The sequence below is a fragment of the Pangasianodon hypophthalmus genome, chromosome 16, assembly GCF_027358585.1.
Source record: "Pangasianodon hypophthalmus isolate fPanHyp1 chromosome 16, fPanHyp1.pri, whole genome shotgun sequence".
Taxonomy (NCBI): domain Eukaryota; kingdom Metazoa; phylum Chordata; class Actinopteri; order Siluriformes; family Pangasiidae; genus Pangasianodon; species Pangasianodon hypophthalmus.
Window position 1 is genome coordinate 7,670,467 of NC_069725.1, and position 26,344 is coordinate 7,696,810.

Below are 26,344 nucleotides of genomic sequence, written 5' to 3' on the forward strand. Positions count from 1 at the left end.
GGCTAAAGTGTACATTACTACATGGCCATTTTTAAAAGATACATATTAAAGGTACCAAAGGTGTACGCTTAAGGATAGCACCCAAGGCAACTGGGTAGTACCCCCTGTTCTGAGAGTGTATAGTGTATATTTCCACCACTGTGACTCTAAACTACATTACAATCAGACACTTTTCATGCAAATGTCACAGAGTTTAGAAGCACATACTTTCCAAAAATCAAAAATAATCATAATCCCTTAATTCACTGTGAAATGTGCGGAAAGTGTGTGGTTATGGGGATTTTTCCCAGTTCTTGCACTCTTCCAGAGTTCAGACAGGGAAAAAAAAAAGACCTTTCAGGATTGCTGTTGTGGAAAATCCCCTGACTGTGGTTTTAATTCTCCAGACAAAAGCAGCTGTAATGCGTTAACTCCACCACTAGAGGGCAGCACGTCCCTTCTGTTGATTTCTACGTCGCCTAACGCTGGAATGAGGCTGCGTCCAAAACCGCATACTACCCTACTAAATAGTAAGTCAAAAAAAAAAAAAAAAAAAAACGCCACCTATGGTAGCTATGGTAACCCCTGGTGGCGTTGCGTTTTGACGTAGTATTTAGTAGGGTAGTGTGCGGATTGGGACGCGGCCGCGGTGTTGAAGCAGCGGCCCTTCCTGTTTGACCGCGCTGCCGTATCGCGAGTCACACTGACGCCGTAGCGCCGGACGCGCAGCGCTGGAGTATGTCTGCGGCCGTCCAGCGCCACAGAGGCGAGCTTATTTGCTTTCCGACGTGATACCGAGCCCGAACCCGAGCCATGTCGCCATTCTAGCGCCGACTTGTTCTGCTGTTGTCGCTGTCGCTGTCGTTATTGTTGTTGTTGTTTCTTTAAATGAATTATTAGTCGTCGTCGTCTAGCCGGAACGCCTTTCTGTTTCGCCTGTCAATGATTAGTGTCGCAGGCGCGCGCGCTCATGGCGGAGACGAAAATCATCTATCACATCGATGAGGAGGAAACTCCTTATTTAGTCAAACTCGCCGTTTCTCCCGACAGAGTCACGCTCGCGGACTTCAAAAATGTGCTCAGCAATCGACCCGTCAATAGCTACAAATTCTTCTTCAAGTCCATGGACCAGGATTTCGGGTGAGTGTGTATATGTGTGTGTGTGTGTGTGTGTGTGCATTTGTTCAGCTCGTGTGTGTAGTTCTTGCACAACAAAACGATCACACCCAGATCGCCATACGCCTTCAAAATTCCTGCAAACATGCACTCTGGCACTTTAAAAAGCCTAGGCGACAGATGTTGACAGCTGTTTTGAAACCTGTAAAAGCCTATATTAAAGCTTTGTTGGGTTCAGTGGCCACATGGATCACAACACACACACACACAGGGCTCATTTTGGCATTCCAGTCACACTACAAGTTGCCACAAATATGGTGGCTGTGTCCTATTTCTAATTAAACCCTCTTTCTTTTGTGCTTCCTGAACATTGATTAGCTCTAGCACTCTTACCTTACCTTAAATCTGGCTCATTGTTACCCCTAACCTTTGTGGTTCATATATTTTCATAACAATGTCAGGGTAATATGGTAGATACTGATAACGTCACGTGATCTTTCTTCACCTCAGGTGGCTGTATCCAAACCCTTAGTCTGTATTTCACACCTATTCCCCTGTTTTTTTGCCCTCTATGTTATATTTTACCAAGTCCCAAAGGTGTAACATGATCCAACCTGCTTTATTACAATATTACACACTAAACTACAGTTTATCCAGTGTAACACATGCACACCCACACACTATTCTAACCTTAACCCAGGCTTTAATTAGCTCACCTTCATGAAAATGTCACATAGATGAAATATAATCCAAGCTGACCTGAAGTGGCTTTGTTCCAAACCACCCTATTAATGTAGCACCCTCGCAGCTAGCAGTAGGGAGCCTGTTAAGAGGGAATCGTGTCAGCTGCCGTATACCGCACCATCCTAACACTCTGTTAGACAAATTAGACAAATTAGACAAATTAGACTGGTGTTAAATTCAGTTCGTTCTGCCATGAAAGGAAAAAAAAAACACACAAGTGTTAAATGAACACCTACAGCAGAGGAGCCAAAAATAATCTTTATATTTTTATGATGCATAACATGTGTTATGGATTTTCGGTTTGCTTATAATAGTAGCACCACAATTTGAAAAATAATGGTTTAATAATCTTATTTTATTTAAATGTAAGGATAAATGAAACAATCTGTACAAAAATATGTTTTACGACCCAATCCACTCCTTCTTTCTTACTGTAATTATTAATCCATTACTCATTTTTATATATCGATATTATATTGTCATATCGCCCAGCTCTGAGCTTCAGTCTTGAATGAATCTATAGAGTTGAATTAATATCTTCAGTGCTGAGTGAATACATGTTAAATTGAGTTTAGACAGAGAGTACTGATTGAAATCGTACAGTTTATTCAACACTTGGGTCTTTCCTTTTTGTTTTATAGCAGTGTATATAATTCTGATAATTCACATTCAGGATACATTTCTAATGGATTCACATTCACAATAATTCACATTCAGGATATATCATCATGATGGATTTGTTGTATTGATGTTAAAGAGGCTATTTTTAACATTGAGCTTTGTATAGGCAAAAAAAAAAAAAATCCAGCTGCATCTATAAACGTAACCTTCAACGAGATGCACGTTGCACATGCAAATTTCACGTCGAAGAGCTGATCGACCGTCTCGCCTCACACGCCATCTACTAGTGATGAGTCATTCACGAGCGAGTCGACTCCTTGAGCCGGTTCTCTCAGGTGTTAGCTAAAAGCTGATTCATATATATTTACACTTATATATCCTATATATATATATATGTATATATATATATATATATATATAATTACATACATTTTTAATGGAGAAAACGCCATCACTTTTGCAGTGTAATTCACTCGAAATGCTTCCATGTAAAGCTTGTTTCATTGGCTGAGCTGAGCGTTAGTGTAGATGATGTGATGGTGTTTGACTCTCTGCTGTGTGTTTGAAGCAGGAAGGATCCGCTGCACTGCTGCTTGTTGAGGCTGTGGGCTACTGTATGTAATCAAGTGTATTAGGGAAGATGATCAGTTATGAGAAAAAATGGAAATAAATCTTCTTAATGAAACACAGACACAGGAGGCAGAATAAGAGTAATGATTACTGTTTTGCTTCCTGTTTTGTCAGTGCACTTACTTATGTAGTGCAAATGCAATACGACTTGATATTATTTTGTTAATTAGAAGGTAGATTATGATTTCACGAAACAATGTAAGCCATAGTTGTGCAAAGACGAAGAATCACTGTTCATAATACAGCATTAAGAAAAAAAAAATGTTTGGAACTGAAAGAATCAGCACTTATTGAGCCAAATAATTTGACTCACTGAAAAGAGCCGGTCTCAATCGTTCACATTTCAAATGTTTTAGAATCTGCAGCCAGTAGAAAAGCAATAGATGCCTTTTTTCCAGCCTTTTTGTTTCAGGAATATAATTCTACATGGCTCAGAGCATCGTATGTTACTTAGCGGTTGTGATTTTATGTATTGTAGAGGTTATAATGGAATGGTGGATAAGAAACGTGGTTCAGAAAGGGGTTTAGGGGTTAAATTCGGGCAGGAGCTATGGTCTGGCATGTTTGTTTTATATAAATGGCAGCTCCAATACTATAATTTGACATGTGAGTAGGTGGACTGGCTATTCTAAAATTGGCCCTAGGTGTGAATGAGTGTGTGAATGTGTGTGCATGGCGCCCTGCTATCCAGGGTGTGTTCTCACCTCGTGCCCAGTATTCCCAAAATCCAGTACAAAGCGGTTACTGAAGATGACCGATTTAACGTATAATCTGTACATATCCCACAGACGCCACTCCTCACCCCCAGAATTAAAACTGTCAAAGTGAGAGTACTTTCCTGATAAACAGTACTTTCCTGATTAAGGTCCTGGCCTACTGATTGGACGACTGTGAGTTCAACTCAGACCACTTCCCTTAACCCTCTCTGCTCCAGGGGCACTGTATCATGACTCAGCCCATCGTACTATCATCCTAGGATATGCTGTGAAAATAATTTTATTGTACTGTACACACTTATAAACAGTATGTGACAGTTGAGAGGTCCAGCAGCAGCTCTCAGGCAGTCCTGGGATTTGAACTGACAACCTTGTGATCAAAAGCACTGAGCTTCACTTGTAGTAATGCCATTCATTTGTAGCCTCATAGCTGCTTGGAGAGTTTGAGTTATGCCCTCATTGGGTTTTAGGACACACTGTTTGAGTCTTTAATGAAATAGAAACATCCTTGTGTAGAAGAGGTAAAGCAGCCTTGGATGAATAGGTAAATCTAAACACACAAAACCCAGCTCACTAATATAAATTCTTCATTTTCAGGGATTTTGTGAAAGTATTTCTACTAGGAATGTTCTGCATTTATTAGAGGAGCTCTTAAACAGGAGTGTTTCCAGTCAGCGTAGGTCTGTTCAACCTGTACAGGAAATAGTCTTCATAGCATCAAGCCTCGTGTATCATCCCTCAAGTTTCCATTGTAGCTCCTTCTGTTTTTCATAGACCTGTCTCGCGCTTCTTTCTGGTTCAGTAGGTGGAAGCCTGGTCTTGTATCAGTGTCAGCTTCTTTAATAGCTCTGGACTTGGATCAGATTTTGCCTAACAAAATACAAATGATTAAAAGAGAGTAAAAAGTAAACATGAGCTGCTGTACTACTGTTTACTTGCATGTATTAAACTTTCACTCTTGTAGGTGTGGACATGGAGACCGTGTTAAATTTATGCTGTGCTTCATGAGAGAAAACGCACGTGGCAACACAATCAGTAGCAGGTTTCTCACGTTATATTTAGCCCTGATTACATCATGGCAATAAATAATTCTGAATAATAAAAAATGTTAGCATGGATGTAAGGCATTGAGGAAACTGTACTTCATCAAAAATGCTGCTAATGCATTAATGCTTGCATAAATTCCCCTAAAATATATTAAAATATCATTATTACACATGTATTAATGTCATATTAAACGTTTATTAGATAACAGACTGTTATTATATTGCAGCACTGCTGAATTATCGAATCTAACTGGTCAGAAGGTGTTGATTAATTTTCTATAACAGCATCTCTGACAGTAATGCAGGCTGCAAGACAAAGCACACGTTTATGTGAATGTACTCATTATAATACATTATCGTTTCTATAGTAACACATTACACAGGGGCTTGTATGGTGAATGCTCCACATACACTGATTAAAAAAGGAGTGTAATTGTTGATAGGGCAAAATTTATTTAACTTTACTTCGCACTTCTGGAAGGAGTCTCTAGTGTCAGCGCTTTAACAGTCAGACGTAAAGCTGTAACTTTAATTTTTCCAACACTAGACGTGGGCTTTGTGGTTTTCCGGTTTCTCCGTAACATGTCAAACTGCATTTTTTTTATTAATTTCAAGAGAGAAAAAGAGAAGCTGGCGAGGAAACAGCTTTATAGGTACTGTAATGTAAGTGATAACAGGAACGTACTTGTTTCGCAGATGTTCCACAACATTAAAAGTAACTATAAACAGATGAAAATGTGATGTGTTATGCTTTAACAAATAAAAATTGTTAGTGTCGTCAGATGGCTGTGGTATAAGAGGAATAATTTGCTTATCATACTGAACAAGGTTTTGATTTTGCTTTCTCTTGATCAATGTTGTTAATGCAAATCTCAGTATTTATAAATATCCCTTCTTCCATATCATGGAAATGAGGAGGTCTATGTGCACAGTGAGGATGTGGCAATGAAACGAAGTGGCAGCAGTAATGGAGTGTGTGTGTGTTTATGTGGTAGGAAATGCATTTAAGTGTCAGACGTGATTTTGTGTTTTGAGACCTCTTCATTCCTGCCCATGTTTTGTGGTTTTCATTTCACGCCTGTGATCTTAGACTTTCATCAGGGCCTTTTAAACATCAGAGGCATGACACGCGCACACACGTCACACACTCGCATCCCAGCATGACCTTGCAAGCGGAACCGGCTTTTCCTGGTTACACAGTGCAGTTGACTCGCAGCGTTTATTACACTGTCCTTCTCAGTCCTGGCTGCACGTTGGGACCCGGAGAGCACAAGGCTGATTGCATGAACAAACACTGTGTTTGTCCTTCAAAGTCCAACTCTCAGGGTTCACTCAGGTGGTAGACGTTTAGTTTTGCTGAACTGCTTCTTTGGATATTTGTAAAATGGACGCACAGGCAAACAGTGGATAAACCGAAATAGCTAATTTTAATGAGGTAGCCATCTTAGAACAATTACTATATAAAGTTTCATTTCCATTATGACTTACAGTTTACTGACATAACAAATACAACATTTTGTCTCCGAGAGAGCTGCATGGTTTTACAGTATATTCTCTAATCCAAGTTGATTATTGTCTATATATTTTGTACTGATGTCTTTATGTTTCTTTAATAAGATTATATTCGTATTCACTAATAGTTAAAAGGTATATTTTCCTGTTTACTAAACTCAGTAGGCACACAGTGTGCTGTACTTTCATTATCATTAATGGTGAAAAGAGATGACAACAGTGTACACTGTGTTAGGAGCATACATATGAAAATAAATAAAATTTGTTGTCTCCAAAAGTTTAATTAAGTAACAGATAAAATTGTAGTTATGTAATGTGATTTAGTCGGTGGAGTTCATTCAGTGTAGTACCTGTGGGATGCACACATTATCTCCTTTAGCAAATACACTGACACAGATTTGTCAGACTGTAACTGGCTGGATTTTGTTGTCCTGTATAAATAAACACATTGCTATATTTCAGCTCTCTTACAAATCTGTAATTATTCATTGACCTGTGTTAATACTGTGCTAAATCTGCAGCTTGGGAGAGCAAGAGATTTAATTTCCACACAGTGTCAGGCACATTGTTAATGTCTGCTTAAAAATATATTATTTATTTATTAAAATAATTTTTATGTATATAGCCTTTTGTGAGTCAAACAGGCAGAGGTCAAAACCAGAAAGTAAATGGAACTAGGACATGAGAAACAAAGGCTTGGACGTAATTAAACAAAGTACAATAATATTTGGCAATGTTTCACAGACAAAAAATTAATCAAAATTGAATACAAAACAGGTGCACACAAGCAGGTAACATGCCAATGACAAGACGGGGGTGGAGACAGGATCAAAATAGAAAGAAACACCACCATGAGCACATTGCCTTTGTCGCCATGGGAACAGAGATGCAAAGAAGCAATCCATAACAAATGTGTGAGGGATCATCAAGATTAGCAGTAGGTCTGTATCGGTTTTCGAGATCATACTTCTCACAATTATTAAATAATAGGGGTGTAACGAAACACTCTGGTCCTGATTCAGTTAGATACACGATACTGGTTTCACGATTCATTTCAAATTGATTCTCAGAATATTTTGAACAAAATTTTAATGCAGAAAAATGATAACTGAAAAGACTCCTTTTTAAATTTCCGAATTATAAACAATGTAAAACAATGTGCATTTTTGTCTGTATAAAACTAAATAAATTCAAAAATATCTATGAACAGAGGTTTAATATTATAAACAAATGTACCAGAGATTCACTATATCTTAAAAATAAATAAACAAATTTATAAATTCTCCCTAAAATTTAATTGAATAAACAAAGAATAAATTAACTGGAAATAGAGCTCCAAAGTTAGCTAAAATGCCCGCCAGCAGTGGCCTCTTTCTCGGGCACTGTAGGTTGCTGTACTGGTGTCATTTGAATGGCTGGTGTCACATTACACCCCTATTAAATAGTCATCTAATCATCTGAAAAATGATTTGAGCTATGTGATTTAAGGTTAAATTTCACATTCTCTTACTATATTTAAATCTTCTCTTAAAACTTATTTTTTAGGATTGCTTTTATTTGATTACTTTGTTTTGTTTTGTTATTAAATTATTGTTATTACTATTATTGTCTTTGTTATATATGTTTATATACTCTTATGTAAAGTGCCTTGAGAGGCCTTTTTGAAGGCGCTACATAAAATAAAGTTATTTATTTATTATTATTATTATTATTGTTGTTATTATTATTTTTTTTATTATTATTTTTTGTATAAATAAACATTATATAGCTGGTCATGCGGAGTTCATCAACATGAGGTTCATTGATAAAATCAAACCTGCACCTTCATATTGTAATCATTTGTCCTAGTCAACGGTTTTAATCTGTAAGCTATTTATAACTAGGTTTTGTTCTGTAACACATGTAACACAGTAATATTTAGTGGAGTTGTAACAACTGTCACAAAAATATGTTGTAGGTAACGATGGCCTGCTTTCGTCATAGTAACACTTATTTATATAGCCTTTGCTGTAGTAGGTGTGTATTCCCTTTGCAATTTATTTTCACAAGCACCCAGAAATTTAATTTATTTATGTTTAGTGTCGATACATGCCTTTTCTTCATAAAATATATGCACATTATATCCCATAGTTGCAGTTAATCATCATCCAAAATTGTGACATCTCATGTGATATTGTGACATGACATGATATTCTCAGGAGGCTGCTTCAGGAGATCAGCGAGATATGCCAGAGCTAATCATTTTAGAGCTTCAAACATCATATGCAAGACTTAATACAGTTAATACAGATACAATACAGTTAATACAGAACTAATAGGCATCTAATGAAAATTTGAGTAATTAGGCACTGATTTTTCTGGTAAGGACAAGGTTACAGTGTGGAGTGGAGTAGCAAGTGACCGTTAAGGACAGAGGAGGAAGTGTTGTTTCGTGCTCTCAGCTCATAGACAGATTGAGTCAGTAAGACGTGAGTCGAGCTTCAGTCCTGCACAGTGTGAAGATGAGGCAGAAGGCTGCTCTCCAGAGACTCCCATCAGCGTGGTATTCATCTGGCCTGGTGTGTCGTGTGTTTGTTTTGATTGCTGACAGCATCCCACGTGGGTTGTGCAGCATCTGGGTTAGTTCAGCTCCATATCACAGGAAATCCCTGAAACAGATAAGTAAGAACATCACCAGGGCAGGCGTGTCATTGTGAAGCAGCAACGCCTCTGCTTAACACCTCAGTGTGGCTCGCTCTCTCAAGTTACATGTGATTATTTGAGAAAATACATGTGGGATATTTGTCAATTTAGTTGATTCTATGGGTATACGTAACAGTGAACTGTAAAAATAAAATTAAAATAGTTATTTTATGTACCACACGTGTCAAACACACGGCCCAGTGGCTAAATCCGGCTTAAAACGACAGCCTTTTCCACTTTTTAAAATATCTGAAGAGTAGTTACCGTAAACTGCTGTATATACGTGCACTCCGGTTTCTACCTATACGGCCTGGGCAGAATTTGAGTTAGTCACCCCTGTTCTGTGACTCTTTAAAAATTCTACTAGATTACTTTGTAAAAAAATTATGTATAAATTTGTATAATTCTGATAAAATACTGAAGACAAAGTGTGATCATCTTAACAAGTCTGATTTACTAAATATTTTAGGAGGATATCTGAGTTCTGTCATTGATGCTGAGTGTACTGAAATTTCAAATAAGATTATTTACTTCAGGATTTTTCTTGTTTTAAAATGAGATGAGAATATTAATAATTCATTAATATTTTTGTAAAAAATAATTGATATTTTTATGCATGTTACTGAGGAAAATGTTGATTCTCAGGCAGCAGCAACTTGCCTCCCGAGTCCTAATTGGTCGGAGTGATTTCGGAATATTTTAAGCTTATTATTATGAAACCATGTTTGAAATATTTATTTATTTGTTTGTTTTAATTACCATATGAAGAGTTTTGCATTCACAGGGAAATGATAATTTAGGTAAAGAGAAACTAAAGAGTATTAAACATTAATAAGCACCAAACTGACCTTGTCACCTTAGCTCCTGCTTAAAGCCTGACGTAAAATAAAAAAAAAAAAAAACACACATATAGTCCGAGTTTTCCTGTGAAAAGGGTGCCAGGTCAGATTTGCCACAGACTACTTGACCCTTTGAGCTGCTGCTGTGGGAAACTTTGTATGTTTTAAACTGCCTTGTTAAATCAATATCCCTTTTAAATGTTACAGTTCATTTTGCAATCGTAGTCAGGCTCTTAGATTTTAAGACATATTTTAAGTCTTTTTTTTTGGGCTGCTTAAAGTAGGCATGATCAGCAGTGTCCTACTGAACAAATAAACAGAACAGGTGGTGAAATAGGCACATTTTAAGAGATAGATGATAAAGCGAAAGAGATGGCATATTTGAGTTTTTTCTCATACATGTTCATTCTGCTGCTTTGACTACCATAAACAAACCCTATATGCTCTGTCAAGCAAACATGCAAACAGACACTGAAATCAAACTGTCACTCCGTGCAGCGATGCAAGAATCCATGTGATATTTTGACCAATCACAGGCAGCGGGAGGTCTTAGCACAAAAGACTCAGTAGTTAGGAGTTCAGTTTGGAAGCTTGCACGAATTATTATATGTAACCAAATATTAATATTATCACGAATTATTATAATTATTCCCCCTCTCTGTGTGGCACGCTCATCTTTTGTTTTGATCCACTTCTGTGTGCTTATTTTTTTTTTAAACCTACATGTGGGTTTGGCAGTGATTTGAGTCTTGTCCCCACCCCTGTCTTGTCATTCGTTTATCTTCCTATTGTGTGTTGATGTGCCCACCTGTTTCCTGTTTAGTTACTGATTAGTGTGTCTCATTATACCCTCCTGTGCCTCGCCATTGTTATGTACGTTTCTGAGCCATGCTCACTTGTCTTTTCTTGGTGCTTTGTTTTTATAATTCTAGTTAGACGTCCTGGTTTTGATTTGCGCTTGTTTTTCCTTTATGGTTATGGATTAACCTGTGTTATGTTGTCTGCGTGTTCTCTGACCCCTGCCTGGAATACGGACAGTGATTCATGGATTCACCCGAATAAACTACACACTGATTTTACGCACCTGTGTCCTGCCACCAATACTCACCAGTTTTTTACTTGCATGTGGATCTTGAAAGGTGCGAGTCCGAAGGTTGCGGGCAGGGTTGCCAGGTTTAAGCAAAATCCTCCCACCAACTACAATTCATAACCCACATAAAATACTTGAGTCTAGCCCAAAAAGTTTGGCCAATGGACAAGGAAGGCATTTTTCTTGTTTTTCTCAGTCTCAGTGAACAGTGGTGTGCACGCATTTCTGATTTATTTATAGAGCTGCTGATATATTTATAGCACATTCAGACTGCATGCTGTGCGCAGGGCCGCATAACTCTGCAGGGGGCTCAAAAAAAAAGTTATGCAATTTTAAAATATTTACTTGTATGTGCATTGCTCGTGTTTGCACTTGGAGCACTAAACAAATACAGCTACAGATAATAACAGCTTTGAATTACACCCCACAAAAGACATGTTTTTGTGTCAAAACGTCAAAAAATAATCTGCCTGTTTAAGTTTACTGTCCGTTTTAGAAAGGCATCCGGTTTAAGTTCAATCAAGAAAAAGCTTATTTTTGTTTCATTTCTTTTTATCATTAGTGTTCAAATAATTTACATTTTTTTAACCATTATATGTTTAAAACAAACAACTTTATATGCAAAGTTGTTTGTTTTTCCTTGTATTCCTTAATGTTGCCTTCTCTAGCTTCCACACGAACTCATATATTATAAAGGACACTAACACTTCCTATCCTTGACTAGTTCCTGGCAAGTTTCCTCTGTTGGCCTTGGAGCTCTGGAGCAAGCCGTAGCTTTTTTTTTTTTTTTTTTTTTCTTCATTAGTTACCCCATGTTAACTTCATCTTCTAGTTCCTAGGTCACATGACCTGGAAGTTCTGCACAAGCTCACAGGAAACACCTTGCAATTTCAGTATGCTGAGGGAATTTCTCAGGACATGGCATATGGATTATATTATATACTTTGTGCTCTGTGTGTGTGTGTGGATCTGATGTGATGGGAGACTAGCAGGTGTGTGAGCGCTGAACCATGTCACAGAGGGTTAAAGGCTAACTGCAGGGTATTTCTGTAGGGAATTTACAGCCTGGGAGGAACACCAAAAGCACCCATGCTAACATACTTGATCATCCTATTAATAACCCATCCCGTGCCCTAACACCCTCGGTACACACTCACACACACACTCACACTCATATTCTGTCTTGCATAATCTCTGCCTGTTTTTTTTTTGTGGTACAACACGTGTGGCCATCAGCAGCTGGAGTTTTATGTAAACTGAAACATGCATTAAGCAGTATTGAAGTCTGACAGCAATATGGAGTAGATTTCAGTGGCTCGGTCAACAGGGCCGTCCAGCATTCCCATGATGGCTTGCTAGCAGTTAGGAGCTAAATGGAAAATTCCACTGTTTGAGCGTGACATGCTTTCAGTATGCTTCAGCTTTTGCAAATAGATGAGAGCATGAGATCAGAGTTCTCAAAGAGTTCCTAACTGCTCCGTGTGTGTGCATGTGTGTGTCTTCCACAGGGTGGTCAAAGAAGAGATATCTGACGATAATGCCAAGCTGCCCTGCTTCAACGGAAGAGTGGTGTCCTGGGTAAGTGAGACGGATGTCCTGCTTCCCGCCCCCTCTGCAACATACATATTAGCTTCATATAGCACAGTGTAACGTTACAGTTTTAACCTGCATCATCATTCCAGTGCGCGCACACACACACACACACACACACACACATGCACTTGAACCATGTAACATACTGTAAAGTTTGCTGCAAACAGAACACACAATGATGTAGTGAAGAGACACATGACACATGCCCCTACAAAAATATATCACAACTCATCAAAAAGCCTGACGTAAGACACGATTAGGACAAGATGCAGTACCAGTGAGGTGTCCAGCTCAGTGTCTACCCAAGCCACATTGGCATTTTTGTGTGGCATCAAGCAGGCATAAACTCTACTGTTTGTTTGACATCTTTGTCCTTTTATTGTTTTAATGCATCAATAGTCTGGGCTAAACAATGGTTATATAGAGTTATAGCCTATTCAACTACTTATTGGGTGATAAAATTTATTATGCTGATTCAACCACTTAAAGCCCTGGCGTATTATTCAGTTATTCATCCTAAAGCTTATTACTCAGTTGCTACTGTGTATTATCTAGTAACTCCAGTGAAACTAATCAAAAAGGCATGTAATTTACAAGAGTAAGGAATGTAGACCTGGACCTGTTGGCAGGTTCCTACAAGTTTAAAGAGTTAAAAACGTCTTCAATTTACCAAATTTCAAAAGAATAAAAAAACTCCATTTCTTTATGAATAAGAAAACTAGTGGCTACATAGACTGGTTTTTACTGTAGTTACTAGATAATACATAATCAGCTTTAGGATGAATAAGTGAATAATAAGCCATGGTTTATGTGGTTAAAGAAGTATAATAGATTTTAGCACCTAATAGTGTTTAGCCTGTTAAAAGACACATTGCTGTGTGCACAGACCATTTTTAATTTGACATTATTACCGCTCTATCTGATTGCGAGTCACTAAATTATATTTTTTCATGACAGCTTCTTTACAAAGAAAGCAGACTGGTGTATCGCTGTTAACAACAAATACGTCGTCACGACTACCAAAACTGACTTTGCACTCCATCAACTCAACTTTCGATATGAATAACAGAGCCCTGAATATTAGGTGGAGCCCCATACTGATCCGATACTGACATCCTCTCAAATCATATTGACTCGGTCCTGTTCTGGGTCTGAAATTAACTTTTTGCTCCACCTGCCACAGTGGCTGGTAATTTAAAAAAAAATTTTTTTTTTTACCGGCCTCTCAGAATTTCTCACAAAATCAGGAACTACCAACATTGTTTTAAATGATATCATTGATATAAACAATTTCTTTTTTTTTTTTTCATTTTTATTTTAATCATAAAAAGTCATCTGCACACACTTTCATGAAATTCGAATAAGTTTAAAACACTCAACTATTTAATCATACAAAAGAACACATCAAGCCTTTCCCTTTCCATGTAACACCTTGCATGTATGCGCTTATTTAAATGGATAGTGCCACCAAAAATGAAAATTTTGTCATTATTTACTCATTCTCAAGCCATATGACTTTCTTTCTTCAGTGGAACACAAAAGGAGACGTTAGGCAGAATATTAGCCTCAGCCACCATTTACTCCCGTTAGGTGGGAGTTATTTTATGAATTAGCCAGTTAACAGACAATTAGCCAGTTTCACACTTCCGGGTTTTTGCTTTTTCTTCGCTTCCACTTTCAAATTGACAGATAATGTTTGTACAGCCAATGATAATCACGAACATTGGAAGGAACAAGTACGACTAAATTATGCAAATTTAGATATCTATTTTTGTAAGCCCTACTTATGCGAGAAATGTACACCCCAAAGTGGCAGATGACCAAACAATTTGACATGCCACTGCTGACAATTCACCCGGATTTGGCGGGTGGTGGGTGCTAATTTCATATCCTGACCCTGTTCGTATCTGTCAGTTTTTTTTTTTGGACTATGCATTCCATCTCTTGAAAGATTACAATTTCCTGCCACAAATACCTCTAGAAGTAAGCCCAGGTAGGTTGTATATACTACATTGAACATGTATTTTTCATTTTTTTAAAGAGAAAAAATCTTAGACATTCTATGTAAAGTGTTCTTGTAGTATAAGTTTTTACGTAAAACAAGTAGTTTTTACTTACAAAATTGTTTCCCTAAACAAATAGTTTGGGTGCTCAGTGCTCAGCCTGTTTGGCAACTTTAAGAAACGCTTCCTGGTGAAGCTCTCTGGTGAAGCTGCTTGAGAAGATGCCAAGAGCATGCAAATCTTCCTCAGGAATACTGTTAAGGATTTAAAATATAAACTAGTTATGAGTAGTGTAACACTTTTAACACTTGGTAACTGCATAATTCCATATTAATACATAGTGTTTATGTCTTCATTATAATTCTAAAACAATATAAAATAGTAAAATTGAAGAAAAATCTTCCATGAGAAGGTTAATAAGTTGGTAAGGATTTATTCTGTGGGGAAATGCTTATTTGGAGACGCTCCAAGAAATATATTTCTGTATTATCTCCTGCCTGTCCCAAATACAGGCAAAGATTTAAATAACGAGCAGCAAAATCAGAGAACCTCAGATGGAGTTTGTGTACGCTGTCTTAAGTGTTTCTAGTACAGACATAGCTTACATACATGTTATGGGCATGTAGCTCAATAATTATGAAGCCCAACTTGCGCAAGAAAAGTCTCTGCAACAGGCCAAACCAATCAGTTTACAAGATTACAAAAGGAGGTATTATTCATGGCTGCTTTAGACACAGACGTCTCAATAATTTTTATACTGCTATTATTTAGCCTGTGTCAATCTGTTCCTCCTTGAATCATTTCAGGGAGTTTTTTCCTTCACTTTCCTCTTTCACTTCAGTATCTAGGTCGACACTCTGTAAGCTTCTGTTGCTAAATTACATGAAACGTCACAGGCTAAATGTGTGCTTTAATGTGTGTCCTGTGCAAGATTTGTGTTGTGTCAGTGATCAGGTTAACTACATAAAATACACCAGTAGATCAGATAAAAAAAAATACAACAAAATAGCATTTCAGAATGCTAGCAGCCCCAGTACCAACGTCTAGTACCTGATTGGTACATTGCTACATTTTGACATATCTGAGCGTAGCTACATTGGAGAATTTGAAAATAAATACGAGTTGTATGTGCATTCCTGTAATTAATAGAACTGGTGATGCATTTAGGATTTTGGAGTCTTTCATTATAACATGTTAATCCTGGGTTACATAAATGCTGGTTTTGAGTTTGTCACCTGTGGTTTAACAAATAGCCACACCATCATATTGTGGTAAATTGTTTTTCATGGATTTGGCCGTCTGCATTGGTTTTAGCAGGACATGAGCTGCCCACTTAACTCTCATTATTTAGCTTATGAAAGCACATAACAGTGCCTGTGTCTGTAGGCCAGTTTGCATAATCCTTTAGGGTCCACGCTTTTTCCCAGCTCACTAAATGCATTCTGTTGTAGTCCCTCTTCCTGCATTGCTTATTTATGCAAGACCGCTAGTCGCTGTGGAGAGGCTCTTCCTGAGATCTTTGTTTTTACATGTGTGTGTGTTTGGCTGTAGTTGGTGCTGACTGAAAGCACACACTCAGATGGCGGATCTCAGTGCCCAGAGAGTCACGCCGAGCTGCCGCCCCCGCTGGAGCGAACAGGAGGCATCGGAGACTCCAGACCCCCCTCATTTCAGTAAGTATACGATACAAGCACAGCTAATTAACTTTTAGTATGGGGTTAGTACATGTATAGTGCAAATATTGTTTCATAGCAATAAAATCGAATTACACTATAAACGCAGCAGGAGACTAATGCATACTGAAGCTGTAACTAAAACCACAACCTTAAAAAGCCAGACCAGGACTGGATGTAAAGGCTCCATAGCGGTGTTCTTAGGGGCACTGGGTTATGACTTTATGGAAGTATTCCAGGAATACATCACTGAATACTGTACACATAACTACCAAATTACAGGCACAGGCATGTACTTGTACATAGTAAGAAAGCTTTGGGATTTTTAGAAAATGACTTGCTTAAATATTGGGGAAAACTTTGCACACTGAGGTGTAAAAGGTGAAAAGTTGTCTGGATAAAAGGAAAGATGAAAGTAGACACATTTATGTCAGCAAGTCTGTCAGTGATTATCGAGAATATTCAGGACAATTGCAGAAAACACACTATGATTTGCATTTCCGTTTGCCGACGTTTCAGAAAATCCCTTAAAATTTGCAACTCATTTGGATAGAAACATATCCATCACTGAACAGCTGATTTGTCTCGGTCCAGTCTGGGGTCCTGACTGCAGCGGCGACTGTAGTAGCAGATGTCTGTTGGCCAGCTGGAGACAAGGTCTGTTTATCATCCAGTTGGGAGTCATATTTATGAATCAGAGCCCAAATGCTGCTCTCATTTTAGGGTTAGACGCTACAGTCTGTGTGTGTCTGTTTCTGCTAGCATTCGTGTCCTCATCTGCCCATACATGACAGTTCACTCATCCATGCAGACCAAACACAAACATTAGGCTTTCTTTGTATGTTTGAAAAAGTTTAGCTAAATCATATTTGCAATAATTCCGTATCAGATGTTGGTGTCTATCAGCAGTGTGTTTATTACTCCAGGGGCCACACTGAGTCCATGCAATCTGTCACATCCTGCTGTCTCTTTATTTTAAATTTAACTTCGTCTCATTTTTGCCCCCTGTGGGCCAGTTAGTGTTTCAACTTCCTCACCCACACACAGACATAGAGAAGATTCTGTGGCCATTTCCTGTGGGTTTGACTGCCATCTAGTGGTGTGACCTCCAGGCCTCGTCTCAGCTCTCCTCCTTTCCCCTTTTGCTGCCATGTCATTTGGCTCTCGTCATCGTCATCCAACAGACTACCGGCCAATTTTCCTGCAGATTAATTCAGTCAATTCCCGGTTGTGTGTTTCTCTCGCAGCAAATCTGATTTATTTCCATTACAAAAGCTGCACTGCAGCATCAGTAAATAACCAAATGTTATCTCCGGTCTGTTCCCTTTGTGCTTTTGTGGCGTGTATTATTCAGTAGTCCTGGTGAATACATTTGAAGGGATGAGGAGAGCACATGGTAGCCAGTCCCTGAGTGGCTAAACCGGATTAGCAGACATTAAAAGCGCCTGTCTCCATTACCCCAAGGACGTGGTAGGGTGCTACATCTGTCTTAATCCTCTCAAGGCTTGAGCAACCCCCTTGCTTTAATGGGGCTCAGCGGCTTTGGAAGCACAATAACATGAACTCGGTGTATACACTGTATAAGCAAAGCAGAGAGGATTATGTCGCAGGCTTATATATGTAAAGCTTGGGTTGCTCATTATGCGCTCTTGGGTAAAAAAAAATCTTTCCAGATTTATTAGGTAGATATCTATGAATACATTGTAATTATGAAACTGTATCATTGCTGTATATCTACAGGGGTGGACAAATCATAAATTCTTTACTTAGCCCTTTGAGCAAGTCAAAGCTCCAATGTGCAGCCCTTATGCTTGCCAGTTAACTAGGCTAAAAAGCAGCAACTAACATAATTTAACTCAACAAGCTATTTATATGCATTAATACAGACTATGGAGAATAAGCGAGTAGCTGAATCCCTAGTGGGGTGACTTTATGTAGCCATGTTCTTTATCTTCTCTTAAGAATGTCTCTAATGACTCTGAAGTCTCGTGGTGGCTCAGAGGTTAAGGCATTGAGCGATTGATCAGAAGGTTGTGAGTTTCAAATCTGCACTTGCCAATCTGCCACTGTGCAGTCCATGAGCAAAGCACTTAACCCTCAACGGCTCAGCTGTGTCCTGTCGAAATTGTAAGTTGCTTTGGATAAAAGTGTCAAATGAGCAGAAAGATAAAATGACAAATGTAAAATTGGTATGAGCTGTGGTGTTCTCTGGTACATAAAGAACTTATTTCAGGCATCTTCATTTTCACTCGATCATAGTTTCTGTGCTGCACTGTTCTGTATTTTGCTCAGTTTTCTCACAGTTTCCATATCCCTTCTTATTACTGCTTCTGGAAATATTGAGGAAATCGTAGCTATGAGCCAATTGGAGTGTGTTATATTCAAGTAAGCATATTAAAATAAAAAGTTATTTTGCTAAAGTCAATAGGTGGTAGATTTTTGTTTTTTTCTGGTTGTTGGACGATTTAAGAAGATAGGTGTGTGAATTATAAAGCTGAACCTGTTTGTATGCTGGGCAACTACGAATAAAAAAAATACTGATTTGTCCATTTCTACCCTGTAATTTCTAAAACTGTATTTTTGTATCGAGAAATGCACAATTTATATTCAGGTGTATGGTGTAGACTGCAGTTGTAGTTTATCATCCAGCTGGTGAAATGACAGCTTTAATCCACCAGAGAGAGACATCAGCTCACCTCACTGTGGAGGAGTAAATGAGTTACAGCGAGAAGACCAACTATGATTTCATGCACATTTGCCTTGATGTTCATTTTCCCAAAGCTGTTCTGCTTTTCAGTTCGTCATATTCTGGCCAATAGGCATTTGTAATTACTGAAGCATACCAACATCGAATTAAAGATTCAGATATAAAAATGCTACAAAAGTGCAGTTTGTTTGCGTAGGCTTGAGCACAGCAATCACACTTGAGCATGCAGTTGGTCGGTGTGAGGCTGTTTTCACACCCAGTCTTTGTGACGCTGTATTTTTTTCCGTTTGGTTCAGAAGGTTTCACACTTGAGTGTTAATTGATTGGTCAGAAATTTGGCAGGGACATTGCATACCGGTTTTCATAAAGGTTGTTTTACTTTTGCAGGTTAATCAAGTGCATTTTATTTGAGAAAGATAGAATACTATAGTTACTAACTAGTAGTTACTAGTATTTTATTACAATATTATACATTCTATAAACTCACTAACAATTTCTGACATTTCTATAAACATTTATTTTTATTTATATATTTCTGCTGTTCATTGAGATGTTAAATATTTTTATTATCTATTATTATTATCTTTTAATATCTATTTGAGCTGTTAAAAAGAAAAACAACGTGTTCATATTGATTAACGCGTTCTGTCGAAATAAAAATGGTTTTTATTTTTCAGCTTTAACACAGTCGTGTGCTGACTGCAGAGCAGTTTCTGTGCGTGCTACTCTGTGGTCATACTGTTGCAAATCTGTAAGCCTGCATTTGTCATCCTATTGCTTTGAAAAGTTATTATGGCTGAAAAGATGAGTGTTGAAAATGAAACAGCAGTAATTATTTCCCTTTACATGATGCTGGTGCAAACTATTGTACTGATCCTCGGGTTGCTTAGACAAGAACCGAGACCCCATGTTTCTGGCAGACCGGGGTTCAGTTGTTTGGTTCGCACCTGTGTATGGGTGAAGTGTTTACATCTGTCGGAACGAACCACACTGATGCATTTCATCGGTTTGTTTGGGCAGGTGTGAGCACAGTTATCGCACCAAAACCTGTGAGAGACTTGGTGTGCTTGCGAGTGAGCCTTAGCGCATTTCAGTTGCATTGAGTACATTCAGCCCACCCGCAGAAACTGCACCAGATACAGTGTGTATGTTGGGTCGCAGGCAGAATTTTTACTGCAGTGTTTCATGCCAGAGGACAGCGCATACGTTCAGCAGCAGTATGTTTTCTGGATATCTGAACGTAAAAACGCAAAATAAGATACGCTAGATACAATTCACAAATTGTTTATTTGTTTGATTACTTTCACACTTTCAAAGAGGTTTTTCTTTTTTAGATGCCAGTGATTGAAAGACCTTTCCAGCCATGTCTTGTCATACACATCCCATCTATTTTGTTTTGTTTTGTTTAATTTTGTTTAAAATAAAGCCAAATCAGATCAAATAAAAATGAAACAAAAGTCTTCGTTTCTATCAGGTTTGAACTCAGTGGACAAATAAGCCTAGACTGTTTTGCTGAAGTCTGTACCAGAGTGTGTTTTCTTGTGGCATTGTATCTTTTCTTCTGGTTTGGTTGGTTTCCATTGCAGCCATTTTCAAGCTGACTAAACTTTGCATGCTTGAGGGTTATTTGATTGGTCAGGAATTTGGCAGCATGTGTTTTGATGGACATTTCTTAGTGGTTCTCATTAAGGGTTGGTTTTCTTCTGCTGGTGATTTTTATTAGAGAACAGATAGAATACTATAATTGTTGACTTTCAGTTAATTGGTACACTATTAACTGCCAGTCAACATTTATATTATTCTATCTGTTCTATCTTTTCTTTAGTGTAATTTTTTCTGATTAGTGTACCTACCAGTTAATAGTGTACCCTTAGTTCAGCGTTGCTTCTTCTTGCACTGATGGAGCTATTTTATGCATTTGTAATATACCAGTAATCAATAACAATCTCAATAAACATGTTTCTTCACAGGCTTATTGAGCTGTAGGCCCATTTTATGTTGTTCATTGAGATGATTCATTTCAGCCCTGTAAAGGAGATGAAAACATGTACATTGATGTGTGGGCTCAAAAACGAAATGAGTTTTGGTCTGCTGTGATAAAGGGTCTATATTTTTTCATAAATTGGTCAGGGGGTGCAGATTGAGTAGCGACAGCTTCTGCAGTCCTTGCAAATAGCGGAAGTTGAACTTTACCTTGGCAGTACAAGCGCTTATTTTCTTTCAAATCTTTTTGGTGCAGGCCTTCAGATCACTGTTTTGAATGCGGATTGAGCCCCTCGGTTTTTGGCAGATTGGGAGTCAGTTGTTTGATGCACACCCAAGTATAGGTGGATGCTCACACCCGTCAAAACAGACCAAACTAAAGAAAAAGTACTCTGCAACAAATGAGCTGTTGCAGGTGTTAAAATGCTGTAATAGTTAAGATAGCACCGTTTTTATTTATTTCCTGACTCCTCTAGGGTGTATGTGCAGAGAGACTCAGATGGAGTTCTCACCAGCCTCAGGTTTCTCTCCAGCCCTGAGCAGCATTCCACAAGCTTTGATAGAATAACCAGCCCCACGGCACATCCTCACACACACACACACACGCACACATATATATATATATATATATATATATATATATATATACACTAATGCGCTTCTGTACTGCGTTGCGTGCTGCATGGCCTGAGGCCAAGTTGCTTCTCCCCAATAACAATTACAATCTCAGACTCTCACCTGGAGGAGAAATACAAAAGACTAACAGTGTGCAGACTCTTAACTACTTAGGACTACTTAGGACAATGTTGTTGTCAAATGTTGTCTTATGCTCGCATGAGAAGAAGCACCAATTCTCAAGGATATGTGTGTGTGTGTGTGTGTGTGTGTTTAGTGCCAACGCGGTGAGCAGTCGGGATGGCCTGGACACAGAGACAGGCACAGAGTCTCTCGTGAGCCAGCGAAGGGAGAGGGAGCGCGAAAGGAGCCGCAGGGTGCGGGACAACAAGCGTAAGTCATTCTGACTGTGAATTATCTGTGAACAATATACCACATATCACATATCATCTACCAGCAGTCCATACATCCTGCATAGCCAATGAACATGTCACAGCTAAGGACAGGTATATTTTGAAAAGGACAGTAACCACAGGTATAGGGTTGTGTTTTTCCCCATGACAGTGAATTTGAGGACTTCAGAACTCAAGTAGAGAACAAAGCTTACCTTCTTTAGAGCTGGCAGCCCACAGACCTGTTAGTCAAAACTGCACTGGGATACGAGACCAGCACTGGCTAGCATAAGGCTTCTTATATTTCCTATTTAAGATTGTTGATTTCTAAAACCTTGAATTGTGCTGTAAAACACTGAATGTTTTTTTCACTGCACATTCAAAAACAAAAAATTGGTCCAAACACGAGCCTAACGATCTTGTGTTTTTTATCCAATTTCCGGCACTTTGAGAGAAACTGGATGGGTCACAGTGAAGACAGTAAAAGCAATCGTGTCATTAGTGACACCAGTGTTGGAAGAAGTGATGATTAACATTGTTCCTTTATTTGATCAGCTTATTTGCTTATAACCAGCTCATATCAGCTGCATGATGAAAGGCTCTTGACAAATGAAAAGACGAATGTCGCTTAGTCTCTTTCAAATCATTTTGGTGTGAACCTTCATAAAACCACGTTTTCACCAGTAACAAACAGAATTATGGTTGGATGTGGATCGAGACTCCTGAAACAGACGTAGCGACAACAACCCTATTCTTCTGTACTCTGCTGATGTGTTTATGGTGTTATGCATTGTGTGATGCATTATGCATATCCAGTCAGCAGCTAACAGTACTGTTCACCCCACCCACTGAGTACCATAAGGGTCTGTTGACACTAATCTTGATCAGTTGCCAGAAACCATATAGCTAGAACGCTTGCTGACCAGTGAAAGAAAAAGTGCTCCAGTTTTCTGGTTCTGAAAAAAGGTCCTTTTTGGGTGGATTAGAGGTGGACAACATGACAAAAATATAATATAACAATTCTCAAAGGTGTTTCTATGATACACAATATGTGTTACAATATACAGTATAGCAGTATATTGTATATACAGTAAAGGGTCTGAGATGAAAGAAAACGTATTCATCCCCACTGAGAGAAGCTTCTCTCATCAGTAGAGCACTTCCTGGCTTTTTTTTAGATCCTCTGTCTCATGTGAATAGATGGATTTCGGTTTGCCAGCAAAATCGAGGTAGAAGTCCCAGCTACAGTTGAGTTCAGAAGTTTGTACACCCTTACTTAGAAATGATGAAACCCAACCAGATTACTGGGAATTAGGTTTTACAATTATATCTTTATTATTTCATGTAACAAACTGATTAAGAAGAGTATACTGAGATAATAATAGTAAGGAAATCAAAATTATATTTTTGAATGTAATATACATGTAGCCTTTTATTCCAACTGGTAATATAACCTCAATATATTTTCTTCAGGTCTGTGAAAGGTCAGTTTTGCTGTTTGATATTTTGAGCTTGTTTGAACTTTTTATTCCTTAGATCAGACTTAACAGAGTAAATTGGTGTTTGCTCTTTTAGGTTCTTAGATGCTTTAATGAGACACATTCAAATATATTAACTAGAGATGCTAATGAGTATGCACCTTTTGAGTTCATGAAGATAACTGCTGTCTTAGATGCAACTACAGTAATATACAGGTTGTGTTGTGTATATATATATATATATATATATATGTATATATATATATATATATATATATATATATATAGATATATATATCTATATATATATATATAAACAAGCCATAGATATATATATATAGATATAGATATAATTTACCCAGTCACTAAAGGGGATGCACACTTTTGCACTCAAATGTATGTCACATTCTCATTTTTTTTTAATGTATCTATCATCTACTTGTTTTTCATGTTTAAATGCACTCTCACTCATCCTGTGCTCTTCTTGACCCAACATCATACCCTGTAATGATATGCGCTCTTTGCCTCATGCTTTTAGAAGCTCATTAGTGAGAGGCTCATTAGTGTGACTTCATTAGCAGCACTGATAAATGCCTCAAGCAGGGGAGATAGATGAAAGCGGTGTTTGAGAAAGAGAGAGAGAGAGAGAGAGAGAGATTATTTGTGAAATCTTGAGGATGTCGTGCGAGTGTCTGCCTCAATGCTTCAAGTAGCATGAATGTGTCCACTAGGGGGCAGAAAATGAAACACTAAACGTAAGTCTTGCGTTTCACTGCAGAATAAAGATGCTGAGGATCACGACATACTTTCATGTTGTAGGCGCTGTTTGACCTGATAGGGAAAGGGTTTAGGATTTTTCTGATTTTATCTACACAAAAAGATGAATCAAAGATGAGTGCGGATATCACATACTAAAAGAGACTATATAATAAACATCTACTACATACTGTCTTTGAAATGCAAAGTTAATCTTTAGTAACCAAATGTTCATGTTAACTACCACAAAGGTTTAAATAGCTAATTAAAAGAAACTTTTTTTTTGTAAAAATATAGTTATGTTACTCTATATAAATAAAAAATAGTGATGTGTGAGTATGTACTTGATGCCCACACTGACGAGCTTCAGCTCCACCTTTCTCTCTCTCCATTATCTTACTATACACGAGCACTTTCCAGATGCGCTCATTATTGTGCCGCATCCGAGCAATGCAAGGTTTGCAGTCAGATTAAAGAATTATATTGGTAATTTCACTCTGCCTGTAACCATATGCAATCGATATCTGAGGCAGAGTGTGATTGCAGCTATATAGGGTTCTTTCCCGGAATGATGGGCAGCTCATTCAAAACTTTTCACGATCTACGATTGAAAGTAGTCAAGGCAACAAACATCATATTATCAAAAAAGGATAGACAACTATTGCGTAAAAACTAATTAAAAGTTTTAAAATGATGTCTAAATTAGATTGCAATATCATTTGCTCATAACTCTGACACTTAAAATAGTCCTTCTTTACATCATCATCATTTGACGAATCAGTGGCAGGCCTACCCCGTATTCTGAACAATTGTGGAACAAATGTCGAATGAATCCTACTTAATCGAATTGAATTGTATCAGATTCAGAGTTATCATCAAATATAGTACTGTTGCCTTTTGAATTAAAATCATATCATATCGTGTGGAAGTTTTCACCCCCAACTATATAAATATGATTTTTTTTTTTGGTTATAATTTGTTACAATTTCTTACAATGTTATGGTAAGCATTAAAATATTGGTGTTTCATCTGGGAATTGTTTCTGGGAATTCTGGCACTCTGTGTGTATGTGTGTATGTGTGTGTGTGTGTGTATGTGTGTGTGTAATATATGGGGTTGTTCTGTGGTGTAGGGGCTGGACAGGTGTGAGGCCCAGAGGCTGTAGCATTGTATGAGTGAATATTAGTTTTCATGCCTCAGGCACTGTTTTATTAGCCCTGCTTAACCACTGCGACTGAATAACCAACTGGTAAGATACTGAGAGCTCAGATTGTTTTGCAAATGACTGGATATGCTATTTTACTGCTCTGACTTGACCTGTACAACTGTTGAACATTTGTGCCTTTTTGTCTGAAAGATATGGAAGGCTTTGGGGATTTTTTGAAACAGAAGTAAGCATGAATTCACCGTTTTCCCTCTGGGATGGAAGTGGAGTTGTAATCAGGACAGGTGGGACGTATGAAAGGACATTAATTTCTCGTGTTATAGTGTAGTTATTCACCGCAGGCAAACCTCAGTTCGTAAATCACCAGTCGCAAGGCACACCTGGCCGAGGTCAGACTGGATATCACATGGTACCATCCCTGCTCTGGGCGGTGCATCATACTGACATCTCGATTTCTTCTTCTGCTCTGGTTTATATGGTATGGGCAGTGTGAGCAGGGTGGTGAGCTACATCCCGCTTACTGTGGGTTAAATTTTCAGAGAATTAGAGGTGTGCCATTTGGTGTAGCTGTAGAGGTAAGACTTCTATTACTGTTAATAACTAATATTGATTGTCAGATTGAATTAATGACATAGCAAAATTATAGGCTAATTGGCTTTACTTTTTTAATTACTTTTGAATAATATATTTTATTTCTGATGTGCTGTTTAATTTGAAATATAACACAGTCATTTGAAAAATAACAGTATTTAATAATAAATAGTTGTGCTAATTTTTCAAGGAAAATTTATTCTGACAAGAGCCTCTAACAGTCTCTGTTAGGGTTGGGCAGTATAATAATATAGGATCGATATTGTAATAAATTGCGTCACTGAACACACTCTGTTGTTACTCATAGTGAAAAGTAGTGGATATATATTTGTAGTAGTTGTTGCAGTAGTGGGTATATTTGTGTAATCAACATGTCCATCTTTTTTGTGCTAAAATTTCGGACATTAGATAAA

The 26,344-nt window shown here is 38.0% G+C and overlaps 1 protein-coding gene across 2 annotated transcripts in view; it reads left to right on the forward strand.

Annotated features, from left to right (window-relative positions):
- The first annotated feature begins 522 nt into the window (after positions 1-522).
- The window catches only part of dvl1a (dishevelled segment polarity protein 1a), a 42,122-nt gene continuing 16,300 nt past the window's right edge, over positions 523-26,344 (forward strand). Inside the window, exons 1-4 of one of the 2 annotated variants that reach the window (XM_053240579.1) lie at positions 523-1,119; positions 12,484-12,553; positions 16,123-16,244; positions 21,827-21,942. In XM_053240579.1, coding sequence (XP_053096554.1) covers positions 950-1,119; positions 12,484-12,553; positions 16,123-16,244; positions 21,827-21,942 — 478 coding nt within the window. In that variant the 5' untranslated portion in view covers positions 523-949. The remainder of the gene's footprint in view (positions 1,120-12,483; positions 12,554-16,122; positions 16,245-21,826; positions 21,943-26,344) is intronic. The other variant, XM_026920746.3, reaches the window with a different exon arrangement.